At 49.2% G+C, this 25397-nt stretch overlaps 1 protein-coding gene across 1 annotated transcript in view; it reads right to left on the bottom strand.

The window, feature by feature from the left end:
* The window catches only part of CWF19L2 (CWF19 like cell cycle control factor 2), a 1214198-nt gene that overhangs the window by 669728 nt on the left and 519073 nt on the right, over positions 1–25397 (bottom strand). The window contains exon 10 of the mRNA XM_086935247.1: positions 12848–12955. Within this exon, the coding sequence (XP_086791373.1) occupies positions 12848–12955 (108 nt within the window). The remainder of the gene's footprint in view (positions 1–12847; positions 12956–25397) is intronic.

Genomic DNA, 25397 nt, shown 5'->3' with positions numbered 1-25397 from the left:
TAGGGTGATGGACCGTAGTATCTTATCAACTATCTTGGGGGGTGGTACCCCCTTGAGCTTCGGCTCCCTCTTGTGTCACAGTATGTTGTCAAGGAACCCCATATGTCTCTTGGCCTGGAGGTGGGCAGATGTAGATCGGCATAGCTGAGTGTTTGCTCTTGCCATGTTGTGAGATCATGCAGCCAATCTTTACATTTGGGAGCTTAACCTCGTCCCCATCTGCACGCTACCTTATTTATTTATTTATTTATTTATTTAAGAATTTTATAGAGCGCACGGCTACCTCCAGAGGGGGTGTCCCGGCGCTAAGACTACTTGTTTATCACAGAGGGGGTTGCTGAGTTCATGAAAAATCTGCAGGTCTGCAGAAGCTTTGCTGGCTAGTGCTTAGAAAACAGCCATGTTTTCAGTTTACGACTGAAGTCTTGTTCTGATTCAGAAAACCTGAGATCCAAGGGTAGACTGTTCCAAAGCTTAGCGGATGCAACGGTAAAGGTTCTGCCACCAGTACGCGTGAGTCTGAAGCGAGGGACAGTCATCAGGCGTAGACTATTAGATCTCAGATGCCTTACTGAAGAAGCTATTTTAAGCCTTTTGCTCAGATAGCAGGGGCCAATGCCATTAATTGCCCTAAAGGCAAGGGTCAGAACCTTAAAGTCAATGCGACGGGCAATCGGAAGCCAATGAAGCTCCTCTCGGTAGGCTCTGACCGAGTTGCGAGGAGGGATGTTGCCAATCAGCCTTGCAGCCGCGTTTTGTATAGTTTGAAGTCGATCAATGAGATATTGGGGGGCACCGGCATAGAGGCTGTTGGCATAGTCAAGGTGTGACGTGATGAGTGCCTGGACCACTGTTTTACGGGAAGACTGGGGGAGATAGGGAAAGATCTTCCTGATCATGCGCAGTTTATTAAAACAAGCCGCCGCTACTATATTAACCTGGGTTTTTCCGGACAAGGTATTATCAAATATAAAGCCCAGGTTACGGTCTGATTGCACTGGTGCAGGAGGTGGGTCAAGAATGGTAGGCCACCAAAGAGTTGAAGGGGGAGCAGTTTTCTGGCTGAAAAAGAGGACCTGTGTTTTTTCAGTGTTGAGGGCGAGATGGTTAGCAGCCATCCAAGTGCAAATGTTGCCAAGCCAGTTTCGAAAGTTGGAAAAGAGGGAGTCAGAATGGTCTCTAAATGAAAAAACAAGCTGAGTATCATCAGCATAAGAGACCACCCTGACTCCAGAAGACTCAACTACCTTGGCGAGGGGGGGCAGGTAAACATTAAACAATAAAGGGCTCAAGGCTGAGCCTTGGGGCACGCCACACAGGAGGGGTTTATCTGCGGATTGGTATGGATGCAACAGTACCCTTTGGGTCCGTCCGGATAAAAAGGATTTGAGCCATGCTAGGACAGTGCCCTCAATCCCCAGCTGTTGTAGTCGAGATATAAGAATGACATGGGAAACCGTGTTGAATGCAGCGGATGGGTCGAGGAGGACCAACATGGCCTCCTCACCCCTATCCACTGATTCCCTGATTGTCTCTGAGACTTCCAGCAACGCTGTCTCGGTGCTGTAACCGGTTCGAAACCCAGATTGAGAATCGTGAAGCAGTTTATTTGTTTCCAAGAACTGGGCCATTTGTTTCTGAACAACTTTCTCCAATATCTTAGCTGGCTTGGGCAGAAGCGAGATGGGTCGGTAACTGCAGAATTGGGAGGGATCAGCGTTGGGTTTTTTAAGAATAGGAAGCAGCCTAGCTTGTTTCCAAGCTGAAGGAAAATGACCCTGGGTCAGGGAGGAGTTCCAAATGGAAAGAAGGGGATTAATTAAAACTGGGGCAAGATTGCCCATTACTTTAGAAGGAACAGGGTCTATAGGTGAGCCAGACTTGACTTGCTGAAGAAGAGATAGGGCAGAATCAAATGATAATTCATTAAAGGAGTTAAAGGAACATTGCGTAAGGAGAGAGGAGTCTGGAATTGGGTTGGGCATGACTGAGACAAATGAGGAGGCAAGTTTAGTAATTTTGTCCTGAAAAAAATCAGAGAGACCATTGCAAAGATCTTGGGTAGGGCTGCATTGGGTTTTTATGGCCAGAGGAGTAACAAAATCTTTCACAATTGAGAAGAGGGTTTTTGACTAATTCTGCGCCTGTTGAATACGGCTGGAGAAATATGATCTCATGGAGGAACATTTGAGCATTTGAAATTTATTTAAAGCAGATTTATAAGCCAGTTTAGCCACTGGATCGTATTTCTGACGCCACATGCGTTCTAGCCTTTTGCATTTGCTTTTTTCCTCGCGAAGGAGGGGGGTGAACCAGGGAGCCGAAGGACGAGATCTGGCAGACGCCAGGGGAGCAAGAGGAGCAATGGAATCAAGAGCTGAGGTAAGGGCAGAGTTGTATCTCGCAGTTTCCTTGTCCAGATCCTCCGTCTGATTAAAATGGAACTGAAATTGAGACTCAATAGCCTCACAGGTCACCTTGACCCATTTACGACCACTATCTCTGTTGAGGGAAGAGGTAGGGGGAAGGGGAGGTCTGTCAATATGAAAGGGGATAAGAAAGTGGTCGGACCATGTAAGGGGGAGAGAAGGAAAGACCGTTATGCAAGGATGATTTGAAAAAATCAGGTCTAATGTGTGACCGGCTTTATGCGTAGGGCCTTTAACTAGTTGGGACAAGGTCAGTCCTTGTAGGGTTTCCAGAATTGAAGAGGCTTGAGCACAGGAAGGATTATCTATATGAAGATTAAAATCTCCCAACACTGTGAAGTGCGAGTGTTTAAGGGAAAAGTCTGCAATTGAGTGCAACAGGGCACTGAGGGAACAAGCAGTAACGGGGGAGGGGGTTATATACCAGGATACCAGCAAAGATAGTGCAAGCGGCGTCCTTAATTGCAAAATACATGGCCTCGATCAAACCGAGGTTAACAATTTTAGTCGAGCTCAGTGTAAAGTGAGATTTTGCAATGATCGCCAGACCCCCTCCAGGTTTGGTGCCGTCTCGATTAATGCCTACCAATCGGACACCAGAGGGAATGGCCAAGTTGATATCTGGCATGGACGAGTCTTTAAGCCATGTTTCTGTGAGAAATAAAATATCCCACTTGTTCGTATCTAGCAGAAGCCAAATGTCGGATGCATGTGCAGGAAGAGACCGGCAGTTAATTACGCCAGCATGAACGGTAGACGGTGATGAGCAGTGAGTACCACTGTTGGATGGTGGACACCGTTTAATGAAGGCGGGAATGTGATGGTTACACCCAAGGCAAGAATAAGAACAGGTGTCCAAGGTGTGGGGGTTACAATGTTTAGGCGGGTTGCAAGTGTTGCGGCGTAGCAGTACAAGTTGCTCCGAGGACCAGGTAATCATGGAAGTATGAGAGGCAGGGGGACTGGCGCTGGGCGCGGGTCCGGCGCGGACGGGCGCAGACGGGCTTGCCTTAGGCGTGCCTTCGGCGCCATCGGCGCGCCCGCTGCGCCCGCCCGCTGCGCGGACAGGAGAGCCGTTTCTTTATATCCATATCTTGTTGGGGGTGGGAGGAGGGTGGGAGGCGTCCAGGAGCTGGAGCGCTCCCCTGCCTCCCCCCAAGATGGCGGTTCCGCTTTGCCCAGCCGGCGAGAGCGCTGTGCTCGGCTGCACCGGTGGAGAAATGGAGATCGGGACCCCTGTGACGATTTAATCTCGTCAAAACATGCAGGCGGTCAGTGTCCGATTTTTAAAAAAGCCACAATTAAAATAATTACAACTTTTAAAAGGCCGGTCAGCGCGACTGCACAGAGGTCATAAATCACCACACAAACAGTATATGTGCAAACAATCATATACTCTCACACAGGTTCGATTTTAGTAAATTAGCAGAGAGAAATGCCCCCGGCTTCCGCCTCAGGGGAAAACAAGTAATCAGTTTCCACTATCACTGACACTCCTTATGTAGTGAGGGAGGGCGGGAGGCGTCCAGGAGCTGGAGCGCTACCCTGCCTCCCCCCAAGATGGCGGTTCCGCTTTGCCCAGCCGGCGAGAGCGCTGTGCTCGGCTGCACCGGTGGAGAAATGGAGATCGGGACCCCTGTGACGATTTAATCTCGTCAAAATATGCTTAGCAATTAGAAATCCTAGTGCCAAATACTTTTTATATGCAGTGTCAATATTATTTGTACATCCCAATAGAGCCATTTATGTTATTTATTTATTTATTCATTTATTTTGAAAGTTTTCTATAGCGCGAACATGACCACCGGTGGAAATGCCGGAGTGGCTGCCTTCAAGCTTTGTCTAAGCCGTACAAACATAAATAACTCCATGGTGGTGGGGGTGTTTGTGCCGATAAATTGCTCTTTGGAGTGAAAGGTACCCTCCATGTAGAAAACGCCCCACGTGGTGAACTGTACTTTCTTTAGCATCAACTGACTGTCGCTCGTATGTAACCTGGGTGGATGGTTGAAAAATCAGAGGCAGTTTGGGAGAGTATAACCTGGTTACATCCAGCTTGGTAGCAATTTTCTTTCAACCTGAGTTAGTGCATGCAACCGTGGTGGGGTCCCACTCCCACTCCCGACTGGGGGTGAACAAAGAGCCTGAGGTGGGCGAGGGGGGCATGTACCCTTCCTCTATTGGCAGGTGTGGCATGAAGAGGGGGGGGATGGAACCAGCATGTGGCGAAGTGTGCCTGAGCACAATAGTAGTAGAGTTCGAAGTTAGGCACCTCGTCGCCACCCTGTGAGTATGGCAATGTCAGGGTGTCCAAGCCGAGCCTCACTTGTTTGCCCCTCCCACCAGGCAGATTATTTGTGTTTTTAGCGAGCTGAAGAAGGATTTGCTAGGATTATATGGTATATTAGAGAAAAGGTAAAGAAACTTGGGCAATATTATAATTTTTACCAAGGAGTTTCTCCCTGTCACGGAGAGGGGCAAGGCCAGCCACCGCGTGATGGACTCTGTGACTTTTTCCAGCGTGACTCCATAGTTTGCTCGCATTAGTTCTTCCCTGTTTCTGGTGGCATGAACCCCCAGGTATTTGATTTCCTCGCACTTCTATGTCAATGAGTAATCTAAAGCGTACGGGGTTGTATCTGTGAGTGGGGAAAACAGCTGATTTGGTCCAGTTGATGCATATTTATGCCTGAGATTACCCCAAATTTCCTGATTTCCCTTAGTAAAGGGTTAAGATTTTCTTGCGGATCTTTGAGGTAGAGTGTTACATTGTCCGCAAAGAGTGAGATTATGAGTTGCCTGGATGGATACACAAGTGCCCGTTCCTTTTGGTGCTGCCTAATTTTTGCAGCAGATGGCTCTATGGCCAGGGCAAATAGTATGGGGGATAGGGGGCAGCCCTGGCGTGTGCCTCTAGTGATGGCAAAACTGGGAGACCGCGCTCCATTGAGGAGAACGATAGCCGTGGGTGGTTGATGCAGGAGTTTTACCCATCTAAGGAAGTCTGGGGGCATTCCCATATATCGTAAGGTACCTAGGAGATAATCCCACTCAACTGAATCAAATGCCTTGGTGGCATCAAGGAATACCACAACTAGGGTACTGTCGGGGTTAATATCCTGTAGGACTGCAAGGCGGGTCCGAAGGTTGTGGGACATTGTGCGGTTCGGGGTGAATCTGGACTGGTTCGGTAGAACCAGCCTATCCATTAACAGGTCCAATCTATTGTATAGGACATTCGTAAGAATTTTGGTGTTGCAGTTGATCAGTGAAAGGGGGAGACAAGAGTCACACAGGGAGGGGGATTTATCTGGTTTAAGGAGGGATGTGATCAGGGCCTCTCTCATACTGGAGGGTAGCCGTCCCTCCTCCCTGGCCTTGTAAAGAACTATTTTTAATATAGGAACGAGTTGTGTCCGGTATATCTTATGAAATTCTTTGGGGAGACCATCCGACCCCAGCGCACGCCCTGACTTCATTTGCAGGATCGCCACCGTGATCTCATCCTCCTTCAGCTCTGCTCCCAGGAATTCACGGTGCGAATCTCCCAGCCAGGCCAGGGCGGTATCCTCAAAATATGTGGGGAGATCGAGTGGCTGTATCCTATGTGTTGTGTATAGAGTTTTATAGTGTGCCATGAAGTTGTGCAACTGCTCGGGGAGGTTTCTGTGTATTTTGCCCTCCGAGTCTTGTATTTCTGCTACAAGTTCGAGAATTTGGGTTGCCTGATGTGGCCCGCTAGTACCTTCCCGGGGCGGTCCCCTTCACCATAAGTTTGTGAAACATGATATTTACCACGAAATTTACATTTGCGTTCGGCAGTGTCTTTGTATTCACTCAGTTTATCCTGTAACTTAGCTCTGACTGGACAATCGTCTGTCGTGTCGCTAAGTTCATGTTCCAATACTTTTATATCGGTTTCTAACCGGTTGATGTTGTTACGGATATCTTTTAAGATGCCCCCTCCCTTGGCCATGCAGGATTCCCTAATGGTGACCTTTAATGCCTCCCAGACAGTTGTGAGGCTCCGTACAGAGTCCACATTTCGAACTAAATACTCATGTATATCTTGATCAATTTCAGCTTTAAAAGCGGTGTCTAAGAGGTGCAATGGGTTAAGTCACCACCTAGCATATGGAGGTTTGCTTCCAGGAGGACTTAGCACCATCTTCACCGGGGAGTGATCCAAATACGTTCTTGCCAGATGAGTGACGGTGTCCACCCAACCAGCCATGCCAATGGACACAAACCAATAGTCCAACCTAGACCAGGAGGAATGTACAGCAGAGTACTGCATGCCTTCTTTAGTTGAAGGGTATATGTATTGCCATGCATCTACGAGGTAATTCTCGGATACTATCCTAGCTAGTTGTTTCTGCATAGTAGTGTTGTGTAGAGTGGTTGTATGGGATCTGTCCTTTGCAAGGCACATGGTAGTATTGAAATTGCCACCCCAAAGTAAGTGTGAAGAGCCCACGGATAATATTTTTCCCCTTAGGGTGGGGGGGAAGACGGGGTCATCAGTACTAAATTTGACTTAATATTTTAAAACTTCGCATCGCCAGCCCTCCTTGCTGATTTTTATTCAGGTCTGTGTAATTTTGTTCATTAAAATGTACTTTATTTTTCGAATTCGGTTTGGGATTTTAATAATTTTTTGTTTTCCCTTTATTACTGTTTTGCTGCATAAATACTTTACACATTGCCCTATGTTGAGCCTATTTGCTCTGTGCGTTAGCTACCAAATGGTTGAGGTCAGGTTAATTTAGTGATTTTAGGGATCACCCTGACAAGGTAGTGTTATTATTCCTTGAGGTGGGTGACCATCATCCCCAAATAGAAATTTGCCTTCTTACACAATCAAAGATTGTGGCATTCATGAGTTACAACTGTTCATAAAAGGTGCTGGTAAGAGTGGGTGTTGGTGCTGCTGATTAAATTAACTGGGTAACCAATGTCAGGAATCACTGTCTGCATCTCTATTTTTAGGCTTGATTTTTCTTTGCTTCAACTCTTTACTGTTAATAGTACAAATCCCTATATAAAATGGATGCAGTCTTTTATTCACAGTATCCACCTCCTTGAATATGACCCTGCATTAAACAACTAAAATCCTTCCCACTCTCTCCACTTTCTCCTCTTCCTTTATGGACACAAGTATTAACAGTGCTTTCCTGCCAGATGCACCAGAATGGAGAAAGAAGCGAATGCCAAGTTGATACACCACCTACTCACACGCTCACTGAGGAGCTGGAAACTAAACCAACACATTAGCAAATCGACTTCTGAAATGAACCTTGCCTTGATAGTGGAGAAAACCTCCCCTGTGCCTACTGATGTAGCAACTTCTCTGTCTCTCGCACTATATGTGTGGGGAGCAGGGACGACTTCATATGTAGCTCATATAATCTCAGTTCTGGAAGACACCAGTATTTCAGAAGCTCACCACTTCCATAACACCTTTCCCCAGAACCATCTATCCCACATCCTTCCCACTAACCTTTGACCCTCTCCATTGTCCTTAATGTTTTTAATTCCCTTGTAACCTCCTTTACTATCACCCCTCATCCTTTTGCAAACAAACTTTAAGATGTTCACCTTAGTCCAAGCCTATATTTATTCCTACACCTTCCACCAAAAAACGGCGTAACTTTTTTTTTTACAATCCACCAATACCAAAATATTACCCTATGCCCTTCCTTCAATCATGCATATGGATATGGCCCGAGGTTTATGTACATGAGGGGCTGCCAGATCAGGAACTGGCTTTCAAGCTACACTGTGATGCTGGATCTAGTGTAGGAGTCAGTAGGTGCTGTGTAAGGGTTGGGGAGGTTGAAAACTAAGTGTGCAGCACTAAGTGTAATTGCTTTGGTCCTTCTCATACAATATTCTAAATTCCCCAGCAGCCCTTGCGCAACTTGCATATTATACCATAGCCAACATCGCACCAGGCAGAAGGACGAGTAATGTTAAAGAACTTGGGGAGGAGGAGAAGCTGCAGCTCCCCATTTTTCCTCCACCTCCCTCATCCTTCTGGAGGGTCAGGCTCACTTGCTATGTTTGCTCAGTGCAATGTGGGACAGGTTATGGTTATTTTTGCCAGTGTTACTTTTGCTTCCTAGTCCGGCCAAGGGCATTGTCAGCTCAGGGAGGCAGACTACCAAGGAAATGCACAGTCTGCTGCTCAGCACGGATTAGATTCATAGTGTTTCTGTGGGAAACTTTTAACCTCTACCATTCGCCTTTTAATATCCCAACACTGAAAATATGCCACTCATTCTATTGCCTTCTTGGAGCAAAAGACTAGCTATGTTATGTCTTTCATTTATGTAGTAAAGTGCCCTTTTTGACATGGTCATTCCCACCGTTTGCCCACTGGTACTTATGTTCTTGGTGGGATGTGCACAGGGTCCCTGCTAAACAGGCCCCAATGTCAGTGCTCTTTCCCTAAAAACTGTACATGTGTTTAATTGTAACCACGTTGGCAAGGACTTTTACTCCCTTGCAAGTCTCTGGTAAATGGACCCTATGGTGCCCAGGGCATGTATACTAAAGAGGGTCCCTATGGGCTGCAGAATTTAATAAGCCACCCAAAGGTACCCCCACAAAAACTGCACAGAGAATGCCACTGCAGGATGTGTGAAATGGTGCAAGCCCTTCTGAAAACCCAACATTGCACACTCCCTGTGTGCAATGCCCAGATCCACTGAATTTCTCCTTAAGTCACCCCTTAGAGCCCTATGACAGGGTGCATTATAATATAAAATATATGTGCAGATATATCCCCATGATACCTTGTTCCACTGTTAGGGCATTGTAATTGATCAAGCAGCCAAGTTAAAGGGATGTACTGGGCACTGGTCATTACGAGATGCCCAGCTACATAATGCACTGAAAATAATAGTGTTTCGTATCAAACATCTCGTCTCAATAAATCTATACCGATGCCAGCATCAGATTGATCAGGACAAACACCCAGAGGGCACCTCTGGGCACCCCCAGAAAACCTACTATTTCTGTAGTATGCTGGCTGACTGGTATCTTCCAGTCAGCCACCACAGCCAAGTTTTTGACCCCCTGTAGGTGACACCCAGTGCTCTCATAGGCCATAAACAATGCCTGCTCCGGAGGAAGGAGTTCACACCTCCTCCAGCAGGATAGCTAATGAGAAACAGAAACGCTCGCAAGTATATGTATGAAATGTATGTTTCTCTCATAGGATAACGATACCACGTACTCTGAAGGTGAGTAGGTCTTGGGTCTGCCGTATGTGGGTAGGGAGGGTGTTCCAGGTCTTGGCGGCGAGTTAGGAGAAGGATCTGCCACCGGAGGTCGTTCGTTGGATGCGGGGGACAGCGGCGAGGCCGGCGGAGCGGAGCTAGTGGGTGGGGGTGTGGAAGCTGAGTCTGCTGTTAAGGTAGGCTGGTCTGGCGTTGTGGAGTGCTTTGTGTGCGTGGGTGAGGAGCTTGAAGGTGATCCTCTTGTTGACGGGGAGCCAGTGTAGGTCTCTCAGGTGGGGGGCGATGTGGCTGCGTCAGGGGACGCTGACGATCAGTTGGGCGGAGGCGTTTTGGATGCGTTGTAGTTGTCGTAGGTGTTTGGCTGGGATTCCTGCTTAGAGTGCATTGCCGTAGTCCAGTCTGCTGCAGACGAGGGCCTGTGTCACTGTTCTTCTTGTTTCGGTCGGGATCCACTTGTAGATCCTACGGAGCATGCGGAGGGTGTTGTAACAGGAGGAGGAGAATACGGCGCTGACCTGCTTAGCCATGGAGAGGGAGGAGTTGAGGATGAATCCTAGGTTGCATGCATGGTCGGTGGGTGTCGGTGCTGTTCCTAGTGTGGTAGGCCACCAGGAGTTGTCCCAGGCTGAGGGAGTGGGTCCGAGGATGAGTACCTCCGTATTGTCCGAGTTCAGCTTCAGACGGCTGCTCCTCATCCAGTTGGCGCCGGCCTTCATTCCCTCGTGGAGGTTGGTTTTGGCAGTGTGAGGGTCCTTGGTGAGGGGGAGGATGAGTTGGGTGTCGTTGGCGTAGGAGATTATGTTGAGGTCGTGCTGGCGGGCCACTTATGCGAGGGGGGCCATGTAGATGTTCAACAGCGTCGGGTGAGCCCTGCGGGACGCCGCAGATGATGTTGATGGCTTCGGATCGGAAGGGTGGGAGGCGGATGCTCTGGGTTCTACCGGTGAGGAAGGATGTGGTCCAGTCAAGGGCCTTCTCTTGGATTCCGGCTTCTAGGAGGTGTGTCTTTAGAGTGCGATGGCAGACCGATGCGAAGGCGGCCGACAGGTCCAGGAGGATGAGGGCTGATGTTTCGCCGTTGTCTATTTGGCGCCTGATGTCATCTGCGGCGGCGATGAGGGCTGTCTCGGTGCTGTAGTTTTCTCTGAATCCGGACTGGGACGGGTCCAAGATGTTGTTGTCTTCCAGGTGGCGGACCAGTTGCCTGTTGATGATTTGTTCGATGACCTTTGCCGAGAACGGGAGCAAGGAGATGGGCCTGAAGTTCTTGAGGTCCTTGGGGTCCGCCTTGGGCCTCTTGAGGAGGGCGTTGATTTAGGCGTGCTTTCAGCTTTCCGGGAATGCCGCTGTTTCGAAGGAGATGTTGATGACCTTCCGTAGTTGGGGTGCGATGGCTGCATCTGCTTTGTTGAATATGTAGTGTGGGCAGGGGTCTGACGGAGATGGGATGGAGTTCATGAACTTGCATGTCTCGTCGTCGTTGATGTTGGACCAGGAGGACCAGGTGGTCAGGCGGATGGTGTTGGTGGTGTTCGCAGGGGAGGTGGAGTCTGGCGTAGTCGGGCGGCGGTCGTGGTGTTGAAGCTGTTGTGGATATCAGCGATCTTGCGGTGGAAGAAGATGGCTAGTGAGTCGCACAGTTCTTGTGAGGGAGGGATGTCGTTGGCGTTGGCACTGGGGTTGGAAAATTCCTTTACGATACTGAAGAGCTCATTGCTGTTGTGTGAGTTGTTGTCCAAGCAGTCTTTGAAGGAGGATCTCTTGGCTAATCTGATGAGGTGGTGATGTTTGCGGGTGGCGTCCTGGTGGGCTGCGTGGTTGACCGGTGTGCGTTCGTGGAGCCATATTATCTCCAGTTTCCGGCATGCGCGTTTGGAGGTCTGGAGCTCGTTGGTGAACCAGGTGGCTCTCTTGCTGGCGTGGTTGTTGGAGAGTTTCTTGAGCAGGGCGACGGTGTTGGTGCAGTTGTGGATCCACTGTCTGAGGTTGCGGGCTGCGGCGTCTGGGTTGGTGGATTCTGGGCGAGGGTGGTGATCAGGCGGTCTTCGGTGACTTTGCTCCAGCAGCAGCGAGGCAGCTGTTGGGTGCGGTGGTGCGTGGTTGGTTTCTTGAAAGGTGAAATCAATGCAGCGGTGGTCGGTCCAGTGGTGTTCGTGGTGTGGTCGAAGGTGACGAGGGTGCCTGTGGAGAAGACGGGGTCCAGCGCGTGGCCGGCGGGGTGGGTGGGTACGGTGACGAGTTGTTTGAGGCCGAGGTTGTCGATCAGGGTGGTGGAGTTGGCGCAGTTGTTGTTCTCAAGGTGCAAGTTCAGGTCCCCGAGGAGGATGTAGTCCGTGGAAGCGAGTGCGTGGGTCGGCGATGAAGTCGCTGAACTGAGCCCGGGGTCCGTGGGGGTCTGTAGACGAAATGGTGGTGGGGTCGGTGTGGATCCGGAAGGGCAGGTGTTCGGCGGTGTGGAGGGTGTCGTCTGTGTGGGTGGCGACCTTGAGGGTGGACTTGTGGATGATGGCTATTCCTCCTCCGGTTCTGTTGGCGCGATTCCTGCGGGTGATCTTGTAGCCGTTCAGGATGGCTAAGGCGATGCCGGGCGCCGAGGAGTCGTTCCACCAGGTTTCGGTCAGGAAGGCCACGTCTGGGGCGGAGGTGTCGAGCAGATCCCAGAGCTCGATGGTGTTGAGGAGTATGCAGCGGAGGTGGTTGGTCCAGTCCTTGAAGGTTTGGTGGTTCTGTCGCAGGTGAAGCTGCAGGAGTGGCAGGAGAAGCATGCTCCGATATTGGTATCTAAATTTATATAAAAATCTGTGTTATTTTCAAAATTGGTCTCGGATTTCCTTCTTGAGCTTGTGTCTCATTTATTGACTCTGTGTGTAAAACAAATGCTGAACACTACTCTCTGATAAGCCTGAACTGCTCGCTCACACTACCACAAGTAAAGCACTTGGGATGATTAATTTAAGCCCAGTAAACCACTAAGGGAATTTTTTGCCTGGAGTACCCTTACATTGGCACTACCACCTAAAAAGGCCAGCTTCCTACAATTTAGCCATCCCATTTAAATTTCAACTCGTGCTAATATCCACCTGAAAGGGAAGTGAGGCTGTAGGCAAACAAAAAGACAGCTATTATAAAAGCAGAGCATATTCAAACACATACATAGAAAGAAACCTTTCTTACCGCTGCTTCGGTTTTCCCGGTCGCTGCAGATGGACGAGGTGTCTGCTTTTGGCTCTCCCTAATCTCACGGGCTTTCTCCAGTTGAGCCTTTAGTTTTGCAGCTAAATCCTTAAAAACATATCAAAAGGTTCAGCCGTTGTTTCTAGTAGGAGCACGTCAGAATGTTCATTATAAACTCCAATCACATCTCAGAATGCCCTCTGCTACAACCCCTCTTCCTCCTAATGCCAACATCCTCTCTCTGGCTTCCAAGAAAGTCGACCCTTCTTAAAAGGGTTCATGAACCACTTTGCCATGCTTGTTCAATTACGACCATCAATCAGAAAGCATCAGGTTATCAAAATATCTAATTAAATACGAATTCAAGCCACACGACATCCCCACAATGTTAGAAGTATAAAAATGTTTCATGCAGCACACGCATTTGTGGAAAGGTAAGGGCTATGCAACATGTTCCCCGTGGGCGGGGAATGTAAAGATCTCACTGACGTGTTCCTCCGGGTCAGGTTAGCTCTGCCCTCCCTGGAGGGCATGGCCCTGTTGAACACGGACATCCTTGCACAGACAGACCGCACCTGCTTCGACTGCAGCATTTATTAACAGGCATAAAGAGTCCTGGACACACTTCCACGCGTCCCCTTGTTTAATGGGCAGAAACCAGACTTGGAATGAGCTCTGGAGGTTTTATGACTATTTCCCGCGCTTTAGCGCTAATAAAAGGATGGGCGCGAGAGCCGAGAAGAACAAAATGGACAAGATTAAACTGCAGGCACTTATCTCTTTAATGACTTTCAGAGCCCAAACAAACCCACGAAGGCACAGATTAGCTGGCCAGACTCATGATACGGCTTCACATTTCGAATGCTTATTTTGTTTTATTTCTTCTGAAAGATAAACCTATTCATGCCTAGAGTTCATCATGCCAGCTTCCACACACGCACCATCTACATCCCCTTTCCCTATAAATGGTCAAGGTTGAACAAGCAATGAACGCAGCGGTCTAATAATGAAAAGAGAACGAGAAGATGCAACCTTTACATAGACGCGTTATGTGAATATATAAGAAAGAAGCACATTTAGTAACAGCATTCCTCAAACGCTGACAAAGTCAGTATGCCTGCCTACTTTAGATCTCGATTTACAGTCTTTTGTACAGAGCCAACTTGTTAACAGATGAGGCCAGGGTATAGGGTTGTAAGACAATATGTAACAAAAGAGGTACTGCACTTACCATAAGTGTGGGAAGAGGTGCAGTGCACACATGTGGGAAGAGGTGCAGTGCACACATGTGGGAAGAGGTGCAGTGCACACGTGTGGGAAGAGGTGCAGTGCACACGTGTGGGAAGCGGTGCATTTCACTTCAAGTGGGTGATTTGTTTGACGAAGAATGTAATGCTTATTTCGAGTGTGAAATTGGTGAGGAGCGGTAGTGCATTTAGTGAAGCGCGGTTGTGCATTTGGTAAAGAAGGCACAGTGCACTGTGAAGTCGGTGAAGTGTGTTATTTGTCCACGACCTGTACTGCAGCTGGTATAAATATGATTTTTTTGGGGGGGTAAAAGACAGTTCGAGTAATTGTGCACGACCTCCCAGTATGGTATTTGTTTTGGGGAAGAGCTGCACGGACACTGTTGAAACGTTGCTTGTTCAAGAGGGGCACTGCACTTGGTACAAGTATGATATTAGTTTATTAAAGAGGGACAGTTCACTTAATCCGAAGGATGGTGATATGCAGTTGATGAAGAGAGGTTACGCTCTTCCGATGAGTGTGATATGTGTCGGGGAGAAGTGCAATGCATGTATATACTAGTACACATACATGCACACATGTAGAGACACATTTGTAAAAATACACACCCCTGTCTTATCCATTAAATGGCAGCACAACCTTGGGTGTTTTGCTTGTGTTTAATGTTTGAAGCTTACTGGGGTTGGGGCAGTGTGTAGCGTACTAGAAGTAAACGGTAGTAGGCATGCAGTGCTAAATGTACCTGGAATTGTTCTGAGTTGTGAGCTGAAATTGATTCCTGGTGTTTTAGTGACTGTCACTCCTCGGCATTCATGTGTGGCCCAGAGCAAATGGAAAGGGGCGACCACTCGGTCCCCCCGAACGTATGGTTGGGTGCCCCGATCCTCCCGGGAAACCATTTTGGGCGGGGGCGTGGCTCGGCTGGTATGCCCGAAGCGGCGTAGCCGGGGCCCGCCTTTTTCCCGCCCAAGAGGGGTTGTCCCAGACACCTACACCGAAGACCACGCCCAGTAGGCGTACCGGAGGAGGGTACACGCCCTCCCGCAGAAGAATAAATAGAGCGGGAATCCGAAGAAGCGTCCTCTTGTTCCTGTGCTCTGAAGGCTGCACCCACTCGTTGCTCGTGAGCCCTCGACGGAACAAGCGGCAATTTTGAGAACTTGTAATCTTGTTTCTCTTTCAGTGATTTGGAGTACGAAGGATCCAGGACCTCGTTGATCGACTAGGAGCGGAATACTCGAAATCATGGCTGGCAAGAAAGCAGGAAAGGGTTCCGAGACGGATAAGGTGTTGCGCCTATTGTCGAACCGGATGGCTTGCATGGACCGCAAACTCGGACAGGTCCAATTGATCGGTCGAGGTTTGGCGGAGGTCAAAAAACAGCTGGCGGAACTGAGCAACTCGTGTCACCCTAAGAAGGTAATAGGCCCGGCCTTGCCGGGAGTCGTCCCCGAGGGTAGAGGGAAACGGGTCAAGAAGAGGGTGGTTTCGGGGGAGGTCCCGGTTCCAGAGGTACCCCCAGTCGCCCCCGTCACGCCGTCAGACAACACGGTACCAAACCCAGATATAGGTCTGCCGATCCTGGTTGTGATTACTCCCGCTAATGATGAGGAGATGCCTCCCGAATTGGCCATCCAGTTGGCAGCGGTGTTGCCGTGGCTCAAGAAAAAAGCAGGGGGAGCAGTGGCCCCGGGTGACCCGGCCGAGGAGGCCAGACTAATAATCGAGCAATTGCGGCAGTCGAGAGAGGCCGCAACGGCGAATGTTCCTCTTGTTTCCCCACAGGTGGCACCGGTAGGACCTGCAGTTGGTCGCGAGAAGACGGCAGAAACAACGGCCGAACCTGGTAAGCTCGCATTGCCAATGGCGGGGGAGGGTTCATTACCCTCGAGGCGGGAGAAGGTTGCACAGCACATCCCTATGGCCACGAAAGAATTAATATGGGGAGACAAATATGTTAACATGTTTTCATTATTGACTGACCATCGCGAGATGGAATATGCTAAAACCCAGAAGGATTTATGGCACCCGAGTGTTTGGCGCGCCAAGATGGCGGAATTCAGGGTGGATGAGACAGTAACGAACTGGGTTAAGGCCTTTTCTATATTTATTGCAGTAATGGGGGAACGGAAACCCGAGCTACTGACGGAGTTAACTTGCTACCAAAATCGTATTATGGATTTTTATTCAATGTATGAGGGGGAGGAATGGAAAGGTTACAATATGAAATTCCGGAAAGCGAAAGAGTACGATGCTACTTTGACTTGGGATTGCCTGGACTCGGTGTCATGGCACAAGCAGCTCTTGCCAGGGGCGGCAGGTACGTCCTCGCCAGGCGGCAGCGGGTCAGGGTTTGTCCGCCAAAAGTCCGCTGTGCCCTTTCGAGCGGGCGCCGGTGGGGATCACCAGCCCAAGACCGGCGGGAATGGCGGCAAGCGGGGGGTTTGTTGGGGCTTCAATCGAGGCAACTGTAACAGACCACAGGGAACATGTAGGTTCAAGCATGCGTGTGCGGGCTGTGGGAATTCCTCACACCCGGAGAGTTCCTGCAGATCTAAAAACAGCGGGACGGGAGGTAAAGGAGGGTCTAAGCAGGAGTGAGGTAGGACGTAGTGACCGATTGCCTACACCCGTTGATATCATGGCTCTGACTCCTTGGTTGAACAAATACCCTGATCATGTATCCGCTGGGGTGTTGAGGAAGGGATTCTTACATGTCTTCCACATCCCGGCGGGGGATTTTCGGGGGGACTCCTTTTGTAAAAACCAGTTATCGGTACAGCACAACCCAAGCGTGGCACAGAAGAAAATTGCGAAAAAAGTCAGCTTAGGGCGGGTGGCAGGGCCTTTTCATCACCCGCCGGTGGCAGAGTTCATCTGTTCCCCATTGGGGGTTGTCCCGAAGAAAGACCCTGGGGAGTTTAGACTTATTCACAACCTGTCTGCTCCAAGGGGTTCCTCGGTGAACAAAGCCATTGACCCAGATGTTTGTTCAGTACGGTACGCATCGTTCGATGATGCCGTGGCCATGTTAAATCGCCTGGGCCCCGGGGCGCTGATGGCGAAATCAGATATCGAATCAGCGTTCCGGTTGCTCCCGGTACACCCACAGGACCAGCGCTTGCTAGGTTTCGCATTTCAAGGGAGTTATTACATGGATAAATGCATGCCTATGGGTTGCTCCATTTCTTGTGCTTATTTTGAAATGTTCAGCTGTTTTTTAGAGTGGGCATTCACCGAGGCGACAGGGCATAGGCATGTTATGCACTATCTGGATGACTTCCTGTTCTTGGGAGCAGCCGGTGATACGAAATGTGCGCAGGCGCTGCAGGACTTCTGCATCCTCATGCTGGAGTTCGGAGTCCCATTGGCACCAGGTAAGACGGTTGGACCATCTACTTCACTGGAGTTTCTGGGAATTGAGCTCGATTCTGTGGAGGGTTGTTTCCGTTTACCGATAGAAAAGGTGGCCAAGTTTAGGGCTTCCTTGACGCAATGCCTGGGCAAGGAGAAGGTGACCCTGCACCAGTTACAGCAAACAGTGGGTCAGCTTAACTTTGCTTTGAGGGTGATACCAATGGCCCGCCCCTTCTCGCGCTCTATTGCACATGCTATGGTTGGTCTCAAGGAGGGACACCACCGTACGAGACTGTCGGCAGAGGTTCGCCAGGATATGCGCATTTGGTTGGCATTTCTGGCGGACTTCAACGGTCGAGTTGTGTGGAAGAAGCCACCAGCGTCTTCAGATGAACTAGGTCTGTGGACTGACTCAGCTGGGAGCGTGGGATTTGGCGCCATCTTTGGTAACCGATGGTCGGCGCAAACATGGCCGACGTGGTGGCACTCTAGCGGCCTCACAGGTAACATTGGGTTCTTGGAGTTATTCCCCATTTGGGTTGCTCTGATGGCATGGCCAGATGACTTCAGAGACCGCTCGGTGGTGTTTTGGTCTGATAATATGACTGTTGTCGAGTGCATTAACCAACAGGCAGCACGCTGCAAATGGATCTTGAGATTGTTGAAAGAAGTTGTACTGCTTTGCATGAGATTGAATGTACAGTTCAGGGCGAAACATGTGCCAGGCGTACTGAATCATGCTGCTGATGCCATCTCTCGTTCACATATGCAGGCGTTCAGGGGTTATCTACCTACAGCGGACCTAGTGGCGGCACCATTCCCCGAAGCGCTATGGCTAATCGGTGCCCCGGATTACAAGACCTCGTGGCAGCAAGCTTAGCCCCCAGGACAAGGAAGGCATACGAAGGAGCGTTTCGTTCCTACTGCACATTTTTGGGTCCAACAGGGAGTCAGAGATGGGGTCAGGAGGAATCCTTCCTGGGTTTCCTGGTAGCGCTGCACAGAGAAGGCCGATCAGCGGCAACGGCCAGTAGGCATAGGGCGGCCATTTCATTCATGGTGCAGGTGCATGGCATAAAAGACCCGACAGGTTCCTTTTTGGTTAAGAAAGCCCTTCGCGGCTGGCAGCGCCTCGAGGGTCGCAAGCAAGATGCGAGGCGCCCGATTGGCTTAGACAAGTTGTCTCTACTCGTAGCAAAACTGGATGAGACGTGCTCCTCCCATTTCGAAGCAGTTCTGTTCCGCGCAGCTTTTGAATTGGCATTCCATGGGGCTATGCGAGTGAGCGAACTTGTCGCAAGGAACAAGAAAGAGGTGGAGGGAGGCTTGTGCAGGGATCACGTCCAGATTAGGGGTGATTCAATGGTGATCTCGATAGCCAGGTCCAAAACTGACCAAGGGGCTATGGGAAATAGTGATGTTGTGCAGCGCTTGCGAGGGTCCCCCACGTGCCCGATAAAGTGGATAGAGGAATACCTGGCACTGAGGGCGGATACATGGGGGGGGAGTTTGCTGAGGCACAAGGATGGCACCCCACTGACGAGGTTTCAGTTCCAGAGGGTGCTAGCACTGACAATCGCTGCTGCGGGCATGGACCCGTGCGATTTTGGGACCCACTCCTTTAGGATAGGGGCTGCTACTGAGGCTACAGCCAGGGGTCAGAGTGCGGAGGAAGTAAAACAGTTGGGACGTTGGTCCTCGAATTGCTTCAAAAGGTATGTGCGATTGCACATGTTGTAGAGATCAATTGACATGCACTCACGCTTCTTGTCTTTTGTTTGAATTACAGTTTCGCGAGCCTGTCACGCGGAGCGGAATTTGCAGTCGACCCAGCACCAGGAGACCAGCGGTCAAGGATCACCGTCTGGAGAGAGAGTGGTATGGGTCGTGGGCCACTCATATGTGAGGCGCGCCGGGGACGTATTTAAAGCAGGTGACGCGACTCACGCAGCTGGGGAATACGGGTACAGAGTGGCCTTCCATGGGAAGGGCAGGCTCTGTTTTGACCAATTCGAATCATTTTTTGAGGGTCTCTTAGGGCGGCAAAGGTCACCGCCATCTGTAGTCATAGTACACCTGGGGGGCAATGACTTGGTGTCACTGGGTAGACGAGTGTTATTGGAACAAGTTTTGTCGGCTGTTAGCTGCTTGGCTAAAAGACTCCCGGGGTGCACGATTGCCTGGTCCCACATGATTCCCAGGAAGGTATGGCGGGGGGCCTTTCGGTGTCAGCACTGAACCATTCGGTGAAAAGGGTTAACAATAAAATTGGTAAATTGTTTCGCTCTTCGCAGTTGCATAGCATTCCTCATGGGTGTATTCGGGGTGATCACATGTATCTGAATGATGGGGTTCACCTGTCCAGGGAGGGGAATGACTTACTCATAGGAGACTTCATAGCATGGCTAAGGGGTTTAAGGAAGCATGACCTTTAGGAGGAGTAGGGGGGGCCGGATAGTTGGTCAACTATCCGGCCTGTGGCGGTAAGGTCATGATCGGGGAGCAGGAATTTCAAGGTCCCCAGAGGGGGGCGCCACCCAGAATGGATGGGAGCGCCCGGGGGGAGGCGGCCATTGGCCCCTTCCACAGGGAGGCGGCACCCACTAAGGATGGGTCGCCTAGGGGGAGACGGCCATAGGCCCCTCCCAGGGGGGAGGCGGCTAGATGCCCCTCCTACTAATTTCCCGGGGGCCGGATATCCGCGACGGCGGATAGAGAGTGTGGGGATGGGGAGGGGGGGGGGGGGGAGTCCACGCTGTCCTTCCTACAGATACCTCACACGGGAACTCGGACGACCTTTAAGATGGCGTCGAGTGGAAAGGGGGACCCCACCACGACAAGGGAAGTTACAGTTGGCAATGAGGGTAGAGTCCTCTGCGCATGCGCCACTCACACCGTGAGGGCAAGAGTTTTGGTAGTAGGGATCTGACACCGGTTAAGTCCTTGCCGTTGGCCCTTAATGCTAGGATGTACAATTTTAATTTAGAATGTATGCATTTTCAGGATGTTAGACTCGGCTAGGAACCTTTGTATTAGAGATCTGTTAAGGTTAGCCAAAGAACATGTCTTCATCGAAATGTAATAAATGTAAAATTGTACATAATGATGAAACTTTTATTTAATGTTTTAAAATTTGTTTCATATTTTAATAAATACGGCCGGGAGGGTGACTCCCTCCCGCCTTCCAAAAGTTCTAACCTGTGTCCGACTTCCCATCCTTGGGGATTGTGTTGGGAGGGGGTGGCGGGCATCCCGGCCATATGGAAAGGGGCGACCACTCGGTCCCCCATTTACGTATGGTTGGGTGCCCAGATCCTCCCGGGAAACCATTTTGGGCGGGGGCGTGGCTCGGCTGGTATGCCCGAAGCGGCGTAGCCGGGGCGCGCCTTTTTCCCGCCCAAGAGGGGTTGTCCCAGACACCTACACCGAAGACCACGCCCAGTAGGCGTACCGGAGGAGGGTACACGCCCTCCCGCAGAGGAATAAATAGAGCGGGAATCCGAAGAAGCGTCCTCTTGTTCCTGTGCTCTGAAGGCTGCACCCACTCGTTGCTCGTGAGCCCTCGACGGAACAAGCGGCAATTTTGACCCACCCACTAGCCCCTTATGGCAATGTTTGGTTTAAATAAAGTTTTGCTGAAATAGGCCTTTTTCCCTTTGTAGGAAAAGTAGAGGAATGTTTAAGATAAGGATGTGACTTCTGCCTGTAGGATAATGTTTTCCTTTGTAGGAGAGAGCAGTTGATGACACATCAAGGCTATGTTAGAATTTTTCCTTCCTTAGTAGGTAAACAACTGTCGTATTTATTTTTTGGTCGGGCGGTAAGGTCATGATCGGTGAGCAGTAATTTCAAGGTCCCTAGAGGGGGGCGCCACCCAGAATGGATGGGAGCGCCCGGGGGGAGGCGGCCATTGGCCCCTTCCACGGGGAGGCGGCACCCACTAAGGATGGGTCGCCTAGGGGGAGACGGCCATAGGCCCCTCCCAGGGGGGAGGCGGCTAGATGCCCCTCCTACTAATTTCCCGGGGGCCGGATATCCGCGACGGCGGATAGAGAGTTTGGGGATAGGGGGGGGGGGGGGGGGGGGGGCTGGGAGTCCACGATGTCCTTCCTACAGATACCTCACACGGGAACTCGGACGACCTTTAAGATGGCGTCGAGTGGAAAGGGGGCTCCCACCACGACAAGGGAAGTTACAGTTGGCAATGAGGGTAGAGTCCACTGCGCATGCGCCACTCACACCGTGAGGGCGAGAGTTTTGGTAGTAGGGATCTAACACCGGTTAAGACCTTGCCGTTGGCCCTTAATGCTAGGATGTACAATTTTAATTTAGAATGTATGCATTTTCAGGATGTTAGACTCGGCTAGGAAACCTTTGTATTAGAGATCTGTTAAGGTTAGCCAAAGAACATGTCTTCATCGAAATGTAATAAATGTAAAATTGTTCATAATGATGAAACTTTTATTTAATGTTTTAAATTTTGTTTCATATTTTAATAAATACGGCCGGGAGGGTGACTCCCTCCCGCCTTCCAAAAGTTCTAACCTGTGTCCGACTTCCCATCCTTGGGGATTGTGTTGGGAGGGGGTGGCGGGCATCCCGGCCATATGGGGGGGAGACTGCAGTTAGTAGTATCCTGGATTAAAAGAGTGCAGCTAGCAGACTGTGGTGTGGATGAGTGGTTATATTGGTAACACATAGTTTGAGTTGCTGTGGATGTTGGCATCAATGGTTTTGAGTGACTGTAATTTGGGTGGCTATGAATGGGTGGCAGAGAATGGTTGTGTGAGAAACCAGGTCTTTTTGCAGTGCCTCGCCCCCACCCCTCCCCCCCACTTTCTGGCCCCATCTTGACTACTAGATACTGGGTTTCTGACTGTGGGTCATGGAAACTGCTAATCATACATAGGGCATGTGCTCTGTGTAAAAGGGGCACAGTAATTAGGTATACTTACAATTGGTACTGACAACCTACCTTTAAGTCCGTAGAATACGGTAGGGCATGTAGGTTTTGAGGTCCAGTAGATTTATCTATCTGTCATTTTAAAAGCCAGTCCTGCCTTGCATGCTGCTTTTAAAATAAAACTAAACCCAAAATTCGACTTAGGATCATAAAGCGCTTCTAAAGTCTTAAATTACCTTATTTTTCTTTACATATGACCCTCTCCTAAAGTCTATCCTAGGTACTCCAAGGGTAGGGTGGCAAGTTCAAATAAGCAAGGACATTATAAATGGTGTTTTATAAGACCTGGTGATGGAAACACTGCCAATTTCATTCCTCCCTATTGTAGTACATTAGCTCCATAGCCTAACGTGGGTAGTCTTTATTTAACATTAATAACATCTAACTAGTGACAAAAGTGAGCTAAAATGATGCTTCACAGTGCCAAAATAATAGTTAGAATGAATACAACAACTTGCCATGGTTGGATTTAATATAACTATGCCAGAAAAGAAGTTATAGAGCTTGTTTTTCTGGTGTACCCAAATTCAGCCCTGAAGCAGCCTCTTCTGATTGGCAAGCCTTTGAAAAGTAGAGCCAAAGTCAGTATGTCGGCCTACTTTAGCTCTCGATTTACAGTCTTTTGTACAGAGCCAACTTGTTAACAGATGAGGCCAGGGTATAGGGTTGTAAGACTATGTGTAACAAAAGAGGTACTGCACTTACCATAAGTGTTGGAAGAGATGCAGTGCACACGTGTGGGAAGAGGTGCAATGCACACATGTGGAAAGAGGTGCAGTGCACATGTGTGGGAAGAGATGCAGTGCACACGTGTGGGAAGCGGTGAATTTCACTTCAAGTGGGTGATTTATTTGACGAAGAATGTAATGCTTATTTCGAGTGTGAAATTGGTGAGGAGCGGTAGTGCATTTAGTGAAGCGCGGTTGTGCATTTGGTGAAGAAGGCACAGTGCACTTTACTACAAGTGTGATATTTGTGAAGTCAGGTGAAGTGTGGTATTTGTCCACGACCTGTACTGCAGCTGGTATAAATATGATTTTTTGGGGGGGTAAAGATAGTTCGAGTAATTGTGCACGACCTCTCAGTATGGTATTTGTTTTGGGGTAGAGCTGCACGGACACTGTTGAAACGTTGCTTGTTCAAGAAGGGCACTGCACTTGGTACAAGTGTGATGGAATATGCTACTTACCAGTATGCATCTGTTTTTGGCATAGAAGGCTGCAGAGTGGTACATTATGAATAGATCGCCATCTGGTGTTGGGCTCGGATGATTGCACTTGTTTTTCTCTTGGAGAGTCATTTGTATCTTGGTGACTCCTCCTTTGGTAGCTAGTGCGCATGGGCATCGGCTCCATCCTTAGATTGTTTTGCCATAGTAGGGTTAGATGGAGTAGTATGATAGAATACAGATAGAAATGCCCATGTAAGTGTATCTAAATAAGATATTGTTGGAACAGACACAGATTTCCGGGGAGGCTGGGAGGGCATGTACCACTCTGCAGCCCTCTATGCCAAGAACAGATGCATACTGGTAAGTAGCATATTCCGATCGAGGCATATGGGCTGCAGATGGTACATTATGAATAGACTATACAGCAGTTCTCTCCCTAGCGGTGGTCGCCCGTGTCTGTTGCAACAGTCTGAAATAAAGTCTTTAGTACAGCTTGTCCCACTCTAGCTTGTTGTGTTGTGTGCACATCTACACAATAGTGCTTTGTGAAGGTATGCGGTGTAACCCAGGTAGCTGCTTTGCATATGTCATCTAGTGGAATGTTTCCCAAGAATGCCATAGATGCTCCTAGTTTACGTGTAGAGTGAGCTCCAGGAGGAACAGTTAATGTCCTCTTTGCCTTTAAGTAGCATATTTGTATACATTTTACAATCCATCTGGCAATGCCTGCTTTAGAGATGGGATTGCCCTTATGTGTAGGAGAAAACGCTACAAATAGCTGTTTTGTCTTTTTGAAAGTTTGTGTTCTTTCTATATAATACAATATTGCCCTTCTGACATCTAATATGTAGGGCCCTTTCCGCTACCGTCTGTGGTTTTGGAAAGAAGACCGGTAGTTCCACTGACTGATTGATGTGGAATGCTGAAATTACTTTAGGCAAGAATTTTGGGTTTGTTCTAAGAACCACCTTGTTTTGGTGTAACTGCATGAATGGTTCTTGAATTGTAAACGCTTGTAACTCACTTACTCTTCTGAGTGAAGTAATAGCTATGAGGAAGGCCACCTTCCATGTGAGGAATTGTATTTCACACCGATGCATAGGTTCAAAGGGTGGTCCCATTAGTCTGGTAAGTACTATGTTGAGATTCCAGACTGGGGAAGGTGGCAGTCTTGGTGGAATGACTCTTTTGAGTCCTTCCATGAAAGCTTTAATTGCTGGTACTTTAAACAGGGAAAGATGTTGCCTGTTTTGTAGGTACGCTGCTATAGCTGCGAGATGAACTCTGATAGAGGTATATGCTAAGTTACATTGCTGCAAGTGTAGTAAATAGCAAATAATCTGTTTAGTAGATGCGTCCAGAGGGTTGATGTGATTACTGTTACAGTGTACAGCAAACCTTTTCCATTTTGCTGCATAGCATGCTCTGGTGGTAGGACGTCTTGCTTGTTTAATGATTTCCATACATTCTGGAGGTAAATCTAAGTATCCAAACTCTATGACCTCAGGAGCCAGATCGCTAGGTTCAATTGTTTGGGATCCGGGTGCATTATTTCTCCATGGTTCTGTGTAAGGTGCATGGGTAATAATCTTAGCTTTTGATGTGGCACCTGTGAGAGTTGTAGTAGCGTGGTGAACCACGGCTGTCTTGCCCACGTGGGTGCTACTAGTATCATTGTCATTGAGTGCTGTTGCCGTTTCCGAACCACTAACGGATTTAGTGGGAGAGGGGGAAAAGCGTAAGCAAATTTGTTGGACCTATTTATCCATAGTGCATTGCCCTGGGACCGGTGGTGTGGGTACCTGGATGCA

The sequence above is a fragment of the Lissotriton vulgaris genome, chromosome 8, assembly GCF_964263255.1.
Source record: "Lissotriton vulgaris chromosome 8, aLisVul1.2, whole genome shotgun sequence".
Classification (NCBI taxonomy): Eukaryota; Metazoa; Chordata; class Amphibia; order Caudata; family Salamandridae; genus Lissotriton; species Lissotriton vulgaris.
This window is presented reverse-complemented; position numbering and strand designations above follow the sequence as displayed.